A 16,880-nucleotide genomic window follows, 5' to 3' on the forward strand; every position below is an offset into this window, starting at 1 on the left:
AAATCCTGTATATATGTTAATACGTTTACATGACTATAGGAGTTTAGCAGTAAATCTATCTCTCTGGCATGTTAGTGAAACATTTTTGCAGTAAAATGCTTACCTTAGGCAGGTTTGTCCCTTTTTTTTTTTTATTATAGGTGGTTCCACTTTCTGTGGCATCGCATCACTATATCTGATGGGTAAACTGGAGGAAGTCTTTTCAGAGAGAGAACTGGACAGGATAAGGAGATGGTGTATAATGAGACAGCAAAATGGCTTTCATGGACGACCCAATAAACCTGTAGACACTTGCTACTCTTTTTGGGTAGGAGCAACTCTTAAGGTAATGTTGCGTAAGAACTTAAGAGGTTACACTATTGATATTATTGCGTTAGGCACTCCCTTCTTCCCATGCCAGCGCTAGAATTGCCAAGCAGCAGACGCTTGTTTGATTCCTGACTTACTCTACCTGCTCCTTAACTTGCCAAGATGAGGTGCTGCTAAAACAGCTTTCACAGTCCCCAGGGGGCAAGAGAAGCAAGCGCAATGAGTGATGATCTACCTACGTAGCATATCTTGAGTGACTAGTGAAAAGGCATAAAGTAAATAAATAAAATAAATATCTACGGATTGACCAAAGGCCCTCTTGAGCATTGTGCACTGCTTTCAGCTGTAGAAAATCATGGCAATGTTTCATCTGTTTGGAAGGTGGAAAAGTATAATCATGAAAAAAAAGGAAAGTTGTGGGATGCAGCAGAGGAAGACTGGAAAAAAGCTTCTGTTATGTTCAGCTATGTATGTTTTATGCAGCTGAAAAGCTGAATAATTTAACATAATTCAATTAATTTAAAATGGTGTACTTAAATGCCCATATCTTAACATTTATTTGGTAAGTAGTAGTACTGATGGTTTACGCTGAAAACGTACAAATAAGCAAAGCCCCCGATTTGCTGTGATTCTTCAAATACAAAAACATTGGCTTTTGTTTGTCTACTGTGGTTATTTAGCACTTTGCCCAAAAATAATGCCTATTCCTGATTTAAGCATGGCTTAAGACTTTTCTTTGTCCGTGCCTATAGAAAAATCTTTGTTTTTGGTATAATATCTTTTATTCCATGGTAAGCAGGCAGGTAGTGATGAATTCAAATACGTACATGTTTGTATTATTCTGAGTGTTTACAGTTGTGCTCATAAGTTTACATAACCCTGGCAGAATTTGTAAGATGTGTAGCATTTTAAGAAAACATGAGTGATCAGACAAAACAAGTTTTATTTTTAATGTGTTTCAACTATTAAAACTATTATGCATCACAGAATTGCACAATTATTAAACAAACCATAGCAATAAAGGAAATAATAAAATGGTCCTGTTCAAAAGTTTGAATAACCTTAGTTCTTAATATTGTGTATTGCCCCATTTTTGCATAAATGATAGCTTGCAGTCTTTTGTGATAGTTATGAATGAGGCCCTTTATTTTCTTATGCGATAAAGCTGCCCATTCTTCTTGGCAAAGCGCCACCAGATCCTGTATATTCTTTGGTTGTCTAGTATGAATTGCATGTTTGAGTTCTTCCCAAAGTGGAACAATGATGTTGAGGTCAGGAGACTGTGATGGCTACTCCAGAATCTTCATTTTCTTCTATTGCAGCCACTGAAGGGTCGACTTGTCCTTATGTTTTAGAAAGTCCTAGTGTGCCACATGGGCAGCTTCTTGGCAAATGAATGCAAATTCTATTCCAATATTTTCTGATAAGATGCTGTATTCATCCTGCCATCAATTTTGACAAAATTCCCTGTGCTGCTGTAGCCCACCCACTTACCCCAAACAGTAGAGATCCACCTCCATGCTTCATAGTGTAGGGATGATGTGCTTCTCTTCATAGCTTTTATAGTTGTGATCATAAAGCTCAATTTTCGTCTCATCAGTCCAAATTATTTTGTTCCAGAAATTTTGAGGCTTCTCTAGGAACTGTTTGGTGTATTGTAAGTGGGCTGTTTTGTGGAATTGGTGCAGTGATGGCTTTTTTCTGGCAACTCTACCTTGATAAAACACCCACACCACTTTGTTTTAGAGAAGCATGTATTTCAGTAGAAGTTGCTTGTCTGTTTTTCTTTGCATCCCAACAAATTTTCATAATGGTTGTGTGTGAAATCTTTCTTGTTCTACCTTGGTATTAACAAAATCTATAATTTTCACTTCTTGATCAGAGCTTGACAGTACTGATTGGCATTTTCAAATCTTTGGATATCTTTTTATATCCTTTTCCTGATTTATAAAGTTGAACTACTTTTGCTCGCAGATCCGTTGACAGTACATTTGCTTTCCCTATTCTTCAGTAACCACCAAAGTTAGTGCAGCCCTGGTTGAAATGCACAAGAGTTACTCAAGAGCTAAGAAACTCATTGAATATTTATACACACCCTAATTACAATCAAACAAGGCAAGGTGTTGATACCTACCTTTCATTGCCATTCAACCTGTGTGTGTCAACTTGTGTATATATTATCAGCCCAAACATTCAAGAGTGTGTAAACTTTTGAACAGAACCATTTTATTTCCCTTACTGCTATTTGTTTGATTGTGCTACTCTGTGATGCATAATACTTTTAGTTTGAAACACATTAAAAACAATGGACGTGTTCTGTCTAATCACTCATGTTTTCTTAACTACACATCTTACAAATTCTGCCGGGGTATGTAAACGTATGAGCACAACTGTATATATGTATTAATGTTATCCATCTTACCAAAAGCCCACTCTTTAGATTATAATCTTCCATATTTACTGCTCCTGTCATGACTGACCAGTAACCATATAATTTTTCTTCTGTTTTCCATCAATAAGCAGGTTGAATTAGCCATTATTTGCAGGTGACATCATCCAGCGTCACCAAACACTCATCTCTCCAAGATGATAGAGATTTAAGCTCTACTGAGCACGTGCAGGTATTCCCTCTTAAACCTCTTCAGTCATTTTTTGTCTGAGCACTTGCACGGACGAGTACTCTGGCATTCCTAAAAAAAAAAATTTCACAAAATCTTTTAAATTAGATCTTTATCCTTCAGAACTATTTTCACTTAATTGCTGCCTTGCTGCACTTTTCAGCGCTACTATAAATAAATAGAAGTTTTTTCTTTCTAAGAGGCCTTGACTCCCCAGAATGTAACAGAGAAAAGAAAAATGCTGATTGGCTTCAAGCGGTGTATCTGCAGAAAAGTAATGTCCATTACCGATGGCCATGAGCTGTGCTATATTTGCTTTGGCTCAGAGCATTACCAACAGAACTATTATGCCTGTGGATGGATGTCCCTGTGCTTCAGGACACAGTGAATTAAGGAGCTGCGTAAATCTCTAAGGGGTCGCAGCAGATCCTTTTCCCACAATGCCACATCATCTGCCTTGCTGGAAAGGTTTAGCAGCAGTTCCTCGAAGACTCTTCCTCCCCCCCCCCCCCCCCATCAGCACATCTGAAGCCATGGGGTCGAGTTCAGTCAGCTGCCCCGCATCAAAGAAAAAGTGAAATCAGTCACTGGCATCAAAAAAGTGCAAGCACTCGAAGCACAGTTCACTGGCACCGTCAACCATTGTTGCACAATGTATTGAAATACACTGTGCTTATGCATCAAGATGCCTGACATAGTATTCCTCAATGCACTCAGCCCATTGATGCACATGGATCCATCAAGACCAGCATCCTGTATCCAACAGGGGCCAATCCAGGTTACGAGTACCTGGCAAGTACCCAAACATGAAATAAATCCCATGCTCCTAATGCTGGCATCAAGCAGTGGTTATTCCTTATTGACTAATAGCAGTTTATGGACTTCTCCAGCCATTTATCCAAACTTTTTTTAAACCCAGCTATACTAACTACCCTAACCACATCCTCTGGTAACAAATTCCAGGGCTTAATTGTGCATTGAGTGAAAGAATTTTCTCCGATTTGTTTTAAATGTGCCTCTTGCTAACTTCATGGCGTGCCCCCTAGTCTTTCTATTGTCCAAAAGAGTAAATAACTGGTTCATATTCACCCGTTCTAGACCTCTCTTGATTTTATAGACCTCTTATCCTATCCCCCCTCAGCTATCTCTTCTCTAAGCTGAACAGCCCTAACTTCTATAGCCTTTCCTCATAGGGAAGCTGTTCCATCCCCTTCATCATTTTGGTCACCCTTCTCTGTACCTTCTCCATTGCAACTAGATCTTTCTTTCTGAATTGCACCCAGTACTCAAGGTGTGGTTTCACCATGGAGTGATATAGTGACATTATGATGACATCCGTTTTATTCACCATTCCCTTCCCAATAATTCCTAAAATCCTGTTTGCTTTTTTGTCTGCCACAGTACACTGAGCTGACGATTTGAATATATTATCCACAATCCTAGATCTTTTTCTTGGGTGGTAGCTCCTAATATGTAACCTATCATTGTGTAACTACAGCAAGGGTCATTTTTCACCTTGCACTTGTCCACATTAAATTTCATCTGCCATTTGGATGCCCAATCTTCCAGTCTGGCAAGGACTTCCTGCAATTTATCACAATCCGCTTGTGATTTAACTACTCTGAACAATTTTGTCATCTGCGAATTTGATCACTGTACTTGACACATGGTCCATCAAAAGGGCTCAACGCATGATTCCATCAGAATACTCAGCGCATGATTCATCAAAGTAGTCTGCCAGTCACTCCCAGACGCTTGCCACATGCCGCACCAACACATATTGTCTCTGTGCATTCAGTGTGGTCCAGGCTGCACACTCTGATTCTGAAGCTTCGGTGCTTCGACTAACTGATGCACACACTTCCTTGCTTTCGGGTCATGATGCGGTTAGCATGGGCAGAGCTGATGGGCAGCGCCTCCTATAACACAATATCGAAGCACTACTCCAAATTCCTCAACAACGTTGGAACAGCATCCATTAAAGCAGTCAGTCCAAATCTTCTAAACCATTCAAACATTCTACTCCAAATCATCCAATTCTTCAGACTGCTCTACCAATGGAACTATATACATCTCACCCTAGATCTGCTGGGGAAGAGGAAAGGTTGCCAATAACCAGAGCACTCTCCCCACCTAGACTACTGGCTGAGGGGTTCAATTAGAAACATTGGATCTCATATTCCATAGTTCCATTTGCTTCCAACAGACCCCAGAAACAGGAACCAAGCCTGGTATCTGAGGAGGATGTCCCATGTACCGCACCCCGGAGGGCATATCAATTTCTGGATCAAATTACAACTTTGAAAACTTTCTTTACCTCCCTTTCTCTAAAGAGTTAGAAGGGTCTCTTCAACCTAGTCTTCAAAATCTTATGACAATCCTGCCCTGAGCATTCCACTTTCACCTATAGGGCTAAACACTTCCTCAGAACTGATACTTCAGGCTAGAGATGTAGCTAGCCTTGGCCAATATGGCCATAGGTGCCATTTGTCCTGAGGTGACTCTGATCTCGTACAGTGTTGGGGGGGGGGGGGAACCCTACCCTCCCCTCCCCTCTTCCTAGTACAGCCCTGAGGTCTGCCACTGTGGGGAGGAGATGAAGAACTGTTTTACCCTCTCTACTCAGGGCCATCCTTGAAGGGGGGAGGGGATAAATCAGGACAAAAATACCATCTCAGCCAGCCTGCGCAGAATCTACTTTCTCTGCAGTCTGTAGCAGTGCTATCCATGAGGCCGCGAGACAAATCGTCAACCTCCCCTGCTCCAGTTGGGAGCAAGAAAACAGGGCACCAGCCAGCTTGAAGAAGATGACTTGGCCTCCCCCCCCCCCCCCCAAATGCTGTGAGAGCAGAGCAGCGCAGCCTATTGGGCCGCAAGTAACAGCTTGATTCGCACAAGGTGAGCAGGAGGAACAGTGTGGCCTGCAGGACCACAAGAAGAAGAATATCCTCCTTCCCACGCCTCCCCACCACAGTCAAACGCAGGAGGATCAGCATCCGCCTTCTTCAGTCTGGAGAAGGAGCAGCGCAGTCCAGGCGCTAGGAGGAGAGATGTCTGGTGCGCGCGGAGGCTGAAGGAGAAGGCTACGTTTGCTGCTGCTTGTCTTCCAGAGGGGGAAACAAGTGAGAGCAAGTGTGGGTGTGATTGAGCTTGGCAGAGAGTATCTGTGGATGTGCGTGTGTGATTAAGGACGAGAAAGTTTGTGCACAACCGTCCCTTACTCTCCCCCTGCTAATCCACTACAATACCAGGGCATCTGGAAATCAAAAGTTGCCAGGTATAGAAAGCAAGGGATTTTTTTAAATCCTTACTAGTTTTAATTATTGGGTAGTGTTTGTCTTCTGCTTTAAAATACTTTATTAGTGTCATGGAAAAGTTTTGAGTTTTTTTTATTATTGGACATTCTGTTCATCAGCTGTTTTGAAATATTTATTCTTATTAGGTTTTACTATTATAATTTACATTTCTTGATTTTATTTGATGCTTTATGAGGAATTGTGATGTTTCCATTTTTCCATTGTTGCATTGCATATGGCGTCTGGTTTATTGTAGTTTCCAGTTTGATTTTTGTGCGCATGTTTCTATTTATACTTAATGATCTCTATTCTGTATTTGAGGGTCTGTCTGTGTTCTGCATGTGTGACAAAGGTGAGGGATTCTGCTAATTTCTAGTTTTTGTAGGGGTTCTATAACATCCTGGCTGTTCTGTTTTCCTTCTAGAATATGTGTATTAGTGTTCTAGGACCTGATGTTAATTATTCACAGTGTTGTTTTTTCATAGGTGGAGTTACTGTTTAAGCTGGCTTTTAGTTCTATTATGGTATAGGAGATTTATTATATTGTAATTCGGTTTACTCATGACCTTTTCAGGACCAAGCCTACACCCAGCATGTTACCATAAATATAATCCTCAATTACAGATGGCGTAGCACTAGAAAGTTCACGGATCCTTATATTGGATTCATCAAAAGAATGAAAGCAAGGAAGAACTTTGAATTAAGCATTTTCTACCTTTTATTGATAAGTGATTGAGAGAAGGTTTTGGACCCCCGACACAGACCATGTTTCGTCACATGGGCTGCGTCGGGAGGGACAGAGGCCCACACAAACAACTTAAAGCTGTACTGGAAGGTTTCCAAGGTATAGACCAACAAGAATATCCATGTTCTGCAGGAGAAAACGCCGATATTAGGTGCAGGGCACCCTACGGAGAATTATCCAGGTCAAAGAACTTCCAAGCATGGTAAACCGGAGACAGTTTCCAAACTATGTATAAGGTCAATCTTTTACCGGTAAGTGGAGTATTTGAGAAAAAGGGGACTCCGGCATTAACATAAGAGGGAAACCGGAGCCATGGTTCAGTATCACCCGTGGAGGTGATATATCATCTGTAATTGTGGTTTTCACCGATTGGTATACCGCTCATCATCTCCACTTTCTATTTGCTGTTACCATAGATATAATACCTTATTGGTACCAAGCATCTTTTCTGGTTGGCACCACAGCATAGTTGTAAATATAATATACCTGCTGTTGATATTTTTACCTAAGAGCACTGTAGTTTAAATGTTTTACATATATTCTAAATGCATATTTCTTTTCCAAATTCTGTTGTAATAATGGCAAAGTTATATCAAGAAAGAACAGTATGCAATGCAGCCTTCAAAACTGAACAACAAATGAACATAATCAGTCAAAACAGATAAAAATATTGTTTAGAAATCTAACTAATTTAAATATGGTGAACAATATTTGATGCATAGATGTATAAATATTTTTGTTTGTCTTGTTTTTGAACCTTTTGATGGTTATAAGTTTTTTTTAATATGTATGTAATTTTGTACCCTGCCTAGAATTTGAGTGGGTATTATAATTTTATAAATAAATAAGACTCATAATGCCAGGATCCCTATACTGGTTCCAACTGAGCTGTAAGCCTAAAAGAGCAGGAGGAAACTAATGAGTCAAAATAGAAATTAAAGCCTACTACATTTAAGAGTCTCCAGGCTTATGATGATGTATACAGGGTTAGGGTGTACTTTTTCACTAGGCCATGGGTGCCAAATGCCCTGGCTCAGACTCTGCCTCAGGCTGCTTCATCATCCCACTTGATTACATAGAAACATAGAAATGACGGCAGAAAAGGACCAAATGGTCCATCCAGTCTACCCAGCAAGCTTATGGTAGTATCTGCTGCACCATGCAGGTTATCCCCCATGCTTATCAGTTTCCCAGACCATAAAAGTAAGGGCCCTTGTTGGTTGCTTTTTTAATCTAATTCCCCGTTCCTCCTTGCCGATGAAGCAGAGAGCAGTGTTGGAGTTGAATCAAAGTATCAGGTGTATTGGTTAAGGGTAGTAACTGCCACACCAGTAAGTTACCCCCATGCACTCTTTTCTTCATTTCCATTCTCTAGCCTTTAGGGTTCCATAGTGTTTATCCCATGCCCCTTTGAATTCTTTTACTGTTTTTATCTTCACCACTTCCTCCAGAAGGGCATTCCAGGTATCCACCACTCTTTCCGTGAAGACATATTTCCTGATGTTGGTTCTGTTATACTTCCTGGAGTTTCATTTTGTGACCCCTAGTTCTACTGATTTCTTTCCAGTGGAAAAGGTTTGTCGAATGTGCATCATTAAAACCTTTCAGGTATCTGAAGGTCTGTATATCTCCCCTGCTCCTCCTCTCTTCCAGAATATATGTAGTCAGATCCTTTAGCCTCTCCTCATAGGTCTTCTCATACAAGACCCCACACCATTTTGTTCTTTGTTCTCTGGACCGCCTCCATCCTGTCTTTGTTCCTTTTGAGATATTGACTCCAAAACTAAACACAGTACTCCAAGTGAGGCCTCACCACTGACCTGTACAAGTGCATTATCGCCTCCTTTTTCTTAGAACTGGTTATTCCTCTCTATGCTGCCTGACCTTCTTCTCGCTTTAGCTATCGCTTTGTCACATTGCTTCGCCATCTTCAAATCTCCAGGCACTATTAACCCAAGATCCCTCTCTTAGTCTATGCCCATCAGTATTTCACCTCCCTTCACATACAGCTCTTTTGGATCATTGCATTCCAGATGCATGACTTTGTTTAGCTGGGATTCAAAGCCAAGAACTGCAAACAGCCTCCATGTGAAACCTCCTTTCTATAGAAGAACAAATTGCAAATATCAAGGATATTATATGTTGCTAAACGAACTCTGGTGTCTGGTATCCCTTGACGGGGTAATTACCATTCATTGGTAAAAACTCTAGTGGGGACAGATACCGTTTTAACATATAGATTTGTGCCCATGACATTGTGTTAAATTTTTACCAGCTGCCAAATCTTTGACCACTCTTTCAGCTTTCTTAAATCCCTTTTTATTCTCTCTACTCTTTCAGGCATTCTACTCTATTGCGGGTCTTAATATCATCCGCAAACAGACAAATCTTACCTTTTGCAATGTCGCTCATGAAGATATTGAACAGAACTGGTTCCAAACTGAACCCTGTGGCACTCCACTCAACACAGTTTTCTCTTCAGAGTCTGTTCCATTTACCATTCCACTCTTATCAGTCAACCAGTTTGTAATCCATGCCACCACCTTGGCGCTTACTCCCAAGCTTCTCATTTTATTCACAAGCCTCCTATGTGGTCCCACATAGGAGGCTTGTGAATAAAATGAGAAGCTTGGGGGTAAGTAAAACCTTTGCTGAAATCCAAGTAAATAACATCAAGTGCTCTTTCTAAATCTAATTCTGTAGTCACCCAGTCAAAAAAATCAATCAGATTTATCTGACAAGGCCTTCCCCTGGTGAATAATACATGCTGCCTCAGTTCCAGTAATCCACCAAATTATAGATAGTTCACTATCCTTTCCTTCAGCAGAGTTTCCATTAATTTTCCCACCACCACCAAGGTGAGGCTAACTGGCCTGTAGTTTCCAGCCTCCTCTCTATCATTCTTGTGAAGCAGGACCACCACCCCTCTTCTCCAATCCCATGGCACCACTCCCATTTCCAGGGATCTATTGAACAGGTCTTTCAGCAGACCCGCCAGCACATCTCTGAGCACTATGAGATGTGCTGAAGCGTATCCAATTTGGTCCCATGGTCTTGTCCACTTTGTTTGCCTAGCTCCTCCCACACATTCTCTTCTGTAAATGGAGTTTTGTCTACTCCATCCCCATGTATGGTCTTGTTAACCAACAATGGTCCTTCTCCAGAATCGTCTTTAGTGAATGCAGAACTGTTTCATATTTCTGCCATTTCTTTGTTACTCTCTACACATTGCTCCTTGTCACCTTTCAGTTTCACTATAGCACGTCTGACCTCCCTTCTTTCACTGATATATCTGAAAAATGTTTTGTCTCCTTGCTTTACCTCTTTGGCCATCCTTTGTTCACTGTGACCACCTGCTTTCCTTATTTCTTTCTTCGTCTCCTTCAGTTTTTACATATATTCTTCCTTTGTTCCTTTTCTTTTGGGATCCTTTATATTTCTTGAATGCTATTCTTTTTGCCTTTATATTTTAGCCACTTCCTTAGAGAACCAGATCGGTTTCTTTTTCCTCTTACTCTTGTTTGCTTTTCTAACATATAGATTTGTGCCTTTGTAGTAGCTCCTTTAACTTGGTCCTCTGTTCCACCTCACCCATTTTCTTCCAGTCTTCTAGTTCTTCCAGCAGGTACGTCCCAATTTTGACACAGACTGAATTTTTGAAATTCAAAACTCGGGTCTTTGTGACTACCCAAATATTATAGACATTATCACCATTATTGAGCACCATATTGAGTATTACACCCTCTCTCGTGGTTCCCTTACCATTCGTTTGAGCAGAGCCTCTTGAAGGGCATGCACTATCCCTCTACTAACAGAAGGGATACTCCAATCCACATATGGCAGATTAAAATCTGCAACAAGCAACACTTCATGCTTCTTTGCCACCTTTTGGACATCTTCAATGAGTTCTCTGACCAGTCCTTCTGTTTTGAGTCGGTAGTCTGTAGATCACACCAGTAAAAATGAAACACCATGTTCTTTTATTTATTTATTTTAAGGACAGTCCACAATGCTTCTTCTCTACCCTATGTCCTTTGCAATTCGGTTGCTTGGATATTGATTTTGACTCACAGAGCTGCTACTCTGCCTTTTCTGTCCTCTGTCCTTTCTTAGCAAGTTATAGCCCGGGATGGCCGTATTCCAATCATGAGAATCAGAGAACCAGGTCTCCGTAACAGCAACAATGTCCATGTCTGCCTCCACCATTAGGGCCTGCAGGTCTTGGATTTTGTAACCCAGATTACAAGCATTTGTAGTCATAGCTTTCCAGCTGCTCTTCATATTCACCTCTTCTGCTTTTTTGAACTGATTGATTTTGTTACTTACTCTTTCTTCTTCCTGTTTTGCTTGGAGGTGACATGCCATATTCCCTGGCCACCTCCTGCCACCCCTGCTCCCTAGTTTAAATGCCTGATAATATATGATCTGAATTTTTCACTTAGTATCCTCTTTTCTGCCATTGATAAATATAGGCCATCCTTACCATATAATATTTTATTACTCCACACACAGCCCCAGCCTCCAGTGTGCCCAAATCTACATTCTTTACACCAGGTTTTGAGCCAGGCATTGAAATTATCTATATGGCATAACTTTTCCTTTCCCTTTCCATGAGCAGGTAATACTTCTGAAAAGGCAATAGTCTTGGCCATAGGTCTAATCTTTTTCTATAGATTTTGGAAATATTTTTGTACTTTTATGGACACTGTTTCTTGCAAGGTCATGGGTCCCCAGATGGATGATAACATTGATAGCAGAGTTCTTACTGTCTTCTAAAATTGTGTTCACCACCTTGCTTACATTTCTATTAGCTGAGGATCCTTGAAAGCATTTAACTGTTGTCCCCATCAAAATGAGTTCCCAAAATGGTCCCTCTGATTGGATCTCCCAGCAGAAGCAGCTTTCTTTTATGACATTTAATCATGTTGAAGGGTTTCTGGGTGCATTGGGTGACTTCTTCCTTTTCAAACATTTTATATTCTATTACTTGGATGTCTTCATTTTCCAATACTGAAAATGCATTATTTAACACTGCTCAACACCGTAACCTCTCTCACTTAGATCACCAGAGTAACACAACATCTGGGAAACTCACAAAGGTACAATGTTAGAAAAACAGAGCAGTATATCAAACGATAAAGCAGTGAAAACAGAATCACTACAATCCTCAAGAATACATTATCTCGCAAAGAATTCAACCTACAGCAACCAGATTTTCAGCTAGAAACCAAAATATATTGCCATAACTTTCAGATCTAGCCCAAAATTTAAAAAAAATGAAAAAAAACAGATTCATCAACCTTTGTATCCAACTGTTTTTCTCAATTCACCCATCAATTCATTTGTTCCTCAGAAATTAGCTTGAAAAATTGGAATTGGTGTATAATATATTGAGACCAAGAACCAAGCCAATTCTATAAACTACTACTATTATGATTAATCCATGAGAATAAGGGGATTACAATGGAAACTAAAATTGCATACTTGCAACTACATTTTTCATATTTCAGTGAATCTTAAGGAAGCTTAGCAGCAAATAATCCCCCAATATATAGATCCTGCTAATAAGACCAAAAAATGTCCAGAATCTTCCCAGTATCAGTAAGCAAGACTCCATTCTGCTCACAAATGCTGGTGATAAATGTTTTTTGTTTCACCCCCTTAACCAAATGTGGCATGAGTTTTCCAACCTTGTTATACCAAATTTGTAAAATTGAAATTTGAAATAGTTAAGGGAACTTTGAGATGAAGCAGGTGGTTTGGTAGAGTCCTTGTGTTGTCCAGTGCTGACGTTTGCTCTTCTAATAAAGAAGAGATATGAATTCCTTTTTGCTCCTGAATTTTTTTGAAAGTCTTAAAATCTCTGCATTCCTCTGCATTCACTTTTGTACCACAAAAGCCATAATTCCCCATCATCATAGCTTTCCCAGCTTCCTAGAATAAGGTTGGGGAAATATCAGGTGTCTCATTAAACTGTTGATCCACACTCCATTTTTGTCTGAGAAATTCACACAATTCAGATTAACTAATTCAACCCATGGGATCATCTAATTCAACCGCTCTGCACTCTAGTTTAGATTTGTCAGGACATGGTTCAGGAGCTGAGAATAGTGGTTGCAACTTCATGTCCTTCAAAAATGAGCTCCTTATTGCCAGCTTCCTACCAATTAACACTGACATCAGATGCCTCAAACAAGAGAAGGGGCGCTCACATCTGATTCTGTCAGACCAGGGCACTTGGTCTCCGGAAGAATGTCAACAGTGGAAAAAGGTAAACAATGGAGTTGTTCAGGAATCTGTACTTGGACCGGTGTTTTTTAATATATTTATAAATCTGGAAAGGGATTTGACGAGCGAGGTGATCAAATTTGCGGATGACCCAAAATTATGCAGAGTAGTTAAATCTCAAGTGGATTGTGATAAACTGCAGGAGGTCCTTGTGAGGCTGGAACATTTGGCATCCAAATGGCAGATAAAATATAATGTGGACATGTGCAAGGTGATGCATATAGGGAAAAATAACCCTTGCTATAGTTACACGATGTTAGGTTCCATATTAAGAGTTACCATCCAGGAAAGATCTCTAGGCTTCATAGTGGATAATACATTGAAATCATCAGCTCAGTATGCTGTGGCAGTCAAAAAAGCAAATAGAATGTTCGGAATTATTAAGGGAATGGCAAATAAAACAGTGATGTCATAATGCTTCTGTATCGCTCCATAGTGAGACCACACCTTGAATACTGTGTGCAATTCTGGTCGTCTCATCTCAAAAAAGCTATAGTTGCACTGGAGAAAGTACAGAGAAGGGTGACCAAAATGATAAAGAGGATGGAATGGCTCCCCTGTGATGAAAGGCTAAAGAGGTTAGGGCTGTTCAGCTTGGAGAAGATGGCTGAGGGTGGATGATATGGAGGTCTACAAAATCATAGAAGGAATAGGTAAATGTAAATCTGTTGTTTACTCTCTGACATTAAAAGGACTAGGGGGGCATTCCATGAATTTAGCAAATAGCTCATTTAAAATAAATCTGAGAATTCTTTTTCATTCAAAGCAAAATTAAGCTCTGTAATTCATTGCCAGAGGATGTGGTTATGGCACTTAGTATAATTGTGTTTAAAAAAAAGTTTGAATAAGTTCCTGGAGGAGAAGTCCATAAACTGCTATTAATCAGTAAGGAATAGTAGCTTAATAATGTTTGGTTACTTGCCAGGTACTTGTGACTGGGATTGACCACTTGAAAACAGGATGCTGAGCTTGATGGGCCCTTGATCTGACCCAGTATGGCATGTCTTATGTGGTTAAGGCAGCTAGTGTAGCTGGATTTTAAAAAACTTTTGGATACGTTCTTGGAGGAACTCCTATTAATAGGGAATAGCCACTGCTCGTTACTGGTTTTAGTAGCATGGTATCTATTTAATGTTTGGGTACTTGGGGTTTGGATTGGCTACTGTTGGAGATAGGATACTGGACTTGATGGAATCTTGGTCTGACCCAGTATGGCATATCTTATGTTTCTATGTTAACTTCAAATGAACCTACTAGAGCTCCGAGTGGTAAGAAACACGGGCTTTGTGTTTGCCCAACTTCTCCAGAGCAATAGTATCCAGGTTCGGATGAATAACCAGGTGGTCACGTTTTATGTCAACAAGTAACAAGGAAACAGAACCATGGCCCCTCTGCAGGAAGCACTCAGGATCTGAACTTGAACAGCCAGGAATTGAGCTGTCCTACAAGCTTCCGGGAATATCCAAAACCATGGCAGATTTGCCCAGCAGAATATTTTCCCACACGGGTGGTCTCTACATCAATCAATGGCAGATAAACTCTTCAGATTGTGGGGTCAGCCAGCTGTGGACCTGTTAGTGATACAAGAGAACAGAAAACTGAATCAATTCTATTCTATTCTACCAAACAATCTCAGACTGGCTCAGGACACTTTCCTCCTCTATTGGAGAACAAACTCATGATTGCTTTCCCACCGAGACCACTTATCAAAAAAAAAACATAAGGTTCTTCAGGACTATTCCTGGCTGATACTCAAAGTTCCAGTATGGCCTAAACAAGCGTGGAATGCGTATCTTGTACAACTGTCCAACAGTCCTCCCACACTTTATCACCCCAACCTCTCAGCACTCAACTTGACAGCTTGGCTGTTGAACACTCAGTGATTGCAGAGCTCAATATATCTAGAAACATAGAGGGCATTTTAGTCTAATCGAGGAAGCCATTAACTAAAAGAAACCATGCATTTAAATGGAATACATATTCAAAATGGTGTCAACAAAATGCCATGGATCCTTTTTCCTGTGAGTTCACACAATTACTAAGGTTCTTGCTCTACCTCTCTAACTCTGACCTCACCACCTCTTCAGTACGAGTACATCTATGTGCAATAGCGACTTACCATGAGTTGATAGTTATAAGCCTATCTATGTCTGTCCATTGATATCACAATTCATGAGAGGTCCATAGTGTCTCATATCTCCAGAACAGTAACTTGTTTTGTGGGACTTGAATATGGTGCTATCTCAACTAATGAAGTCTCCTTTTGAGCCATTGAAGTTGGCTCCACTGAAATTTTTAACTTGGAAGTGCTAGTTCTCATGGCAATACCCTCAGCTGAAGAGTAAAAGCAAATTGCAGGCTCTAATCCACTATCTACTGTGTACACATTTCCTCCACAGCAGAATGGTCCTTTGCACTCATTCTAAGCTTCTACCAATGGTTGTTGCAGCTTTCCATATTAATTGTGCTGCCAACCTTTCCTCCCGAGTCTGACACCCATAAGGAGAGAAAGCCCTCCATATGTTAATGCAATAGGGCCTTGGCTTGTTATAAAAAATGAACTCAGCCACATCACCAAACTTCCCAGCTTTTTGCATGTAATGACCCTAACAGGCTGGGCATGGCAGTAGCAAAGCAACTTTGCCCAACTGGCTGGCTGAGTACATTCAGCACTGCTACTCTTTTTAGCAGGACTGCAAATCGCCAAACTCCATAAGAGCCCATCTATGGCTGCTTCTGTGGCTTATCTTCAAGAATGGCCCATAGAGGATATTTACAAAGCTGCTACCTGAGCATTGGCCCATAACTTCTCATCCCATTACTGTCTCGATAAGATTTCAAAGACAGACAGTGATTTTGGGTAAGCAGTTTCGTGTAACCTGTTATCGCTGTAGTATACTGTCCATGGTGGAGTCTGGATTGTTTATTCAGAAAGGCTTTGCTGCAATCCTCAGCTTGGGACTTCCCACATGTAATAGCTAAGTCAGCCTGCTTATTCATGGAAAAAGCAAGTTTTATTACCGTAAATTGTGTTTTCCGTAGATAACAGGATGAATTAGCATGGAATATCTGCCTGCTTTCTAGATCTGGGACAGACTGAGGAGCTCACGAGACAACACCCACATGGGAGTTCCTGCATATGCTCAGTAGAGCTCAAAGCTCTACTATCTTGGAGAGAAGTCCATTCAGTCCATTCATTCAGATGACATCACCTGTATGTAATGGCTAATTCATTCTGCTGTCTACGAAAAACTGTTTAAGGTAAGCAAACTTGCTTTCCTCCTTTAAATGACAATTTTCTCTCATTGCATCTATTTTAGGATGTTGAATGTGGTACCAGTGGTCTTCAGTACTATTATATGATTAGTGAGTGCTACTGAAACTTTTCAGATAGGCAGTATGGCATATGCAAATATCAAATTACAATAAATGTTTACATTCATCACTAGATTTGTTGATTTGTTTTTAGCTTTTGAACATATTCCAGTATACAGATTGGGAAAAAAACAGAAATTTTATCATGTCAACTCAGGATCGCATTGTTGGTGGATTTGCCAAGTGGCCAGATAGCCATCCAGGTAAGAATATGTTCATTGTACTTGTTTTGGTTTGTTTGGATTAGTA

At 40.4% G+C, this 16,880-nt stretch overlaps 1 protein-coding gene across 8 annotated transcripts in view; it reads left to right on the forward strand.

Moving 5' to 3' along the window:
- PGGT1B (protein geranylgeranyltransferase type I subunit beta) overlaps positions 1-16,880 on the forward strand; it is a 193,505-nt gene that overhangs the window by 134,162 nt on the left and 42,463 nt on the right. For 7 of the 8 annotated variants that reach the window (XM_029571386.1, XM_029571403.1, XM_029571411.1 and 4 more), the window contains 2 exons: positions 141-325; positions 16,726-16,834. In XM_029571386.1, the coding sequence (XP_029427246.1) occupies positions 141-325; positions 16,726-16,834 (294 nt within the window). The remainder of the gene's footprint in view (positions 1-140; positions 326-16,725; positions 16,835-16,880) is intronic. The other variant, XM_029571436.1, reaches the window with a different exon arrangement.

Source organism: Rhinatrema bivittatum, chromosome 1 (genome assembly GCF_901001135.1).
Source record: "Rhinatrema bivittatum chromosome 1, aRhiBiv1.1, whole genome shotgun sequence".
NCBI classification, from domain to species: Eukaryota; Metazoa; Chordata; class Amphibia; order Gymnophiona; family Rhinatrematidae; genus Rhinatrema; species Rhinatrema bivittatum.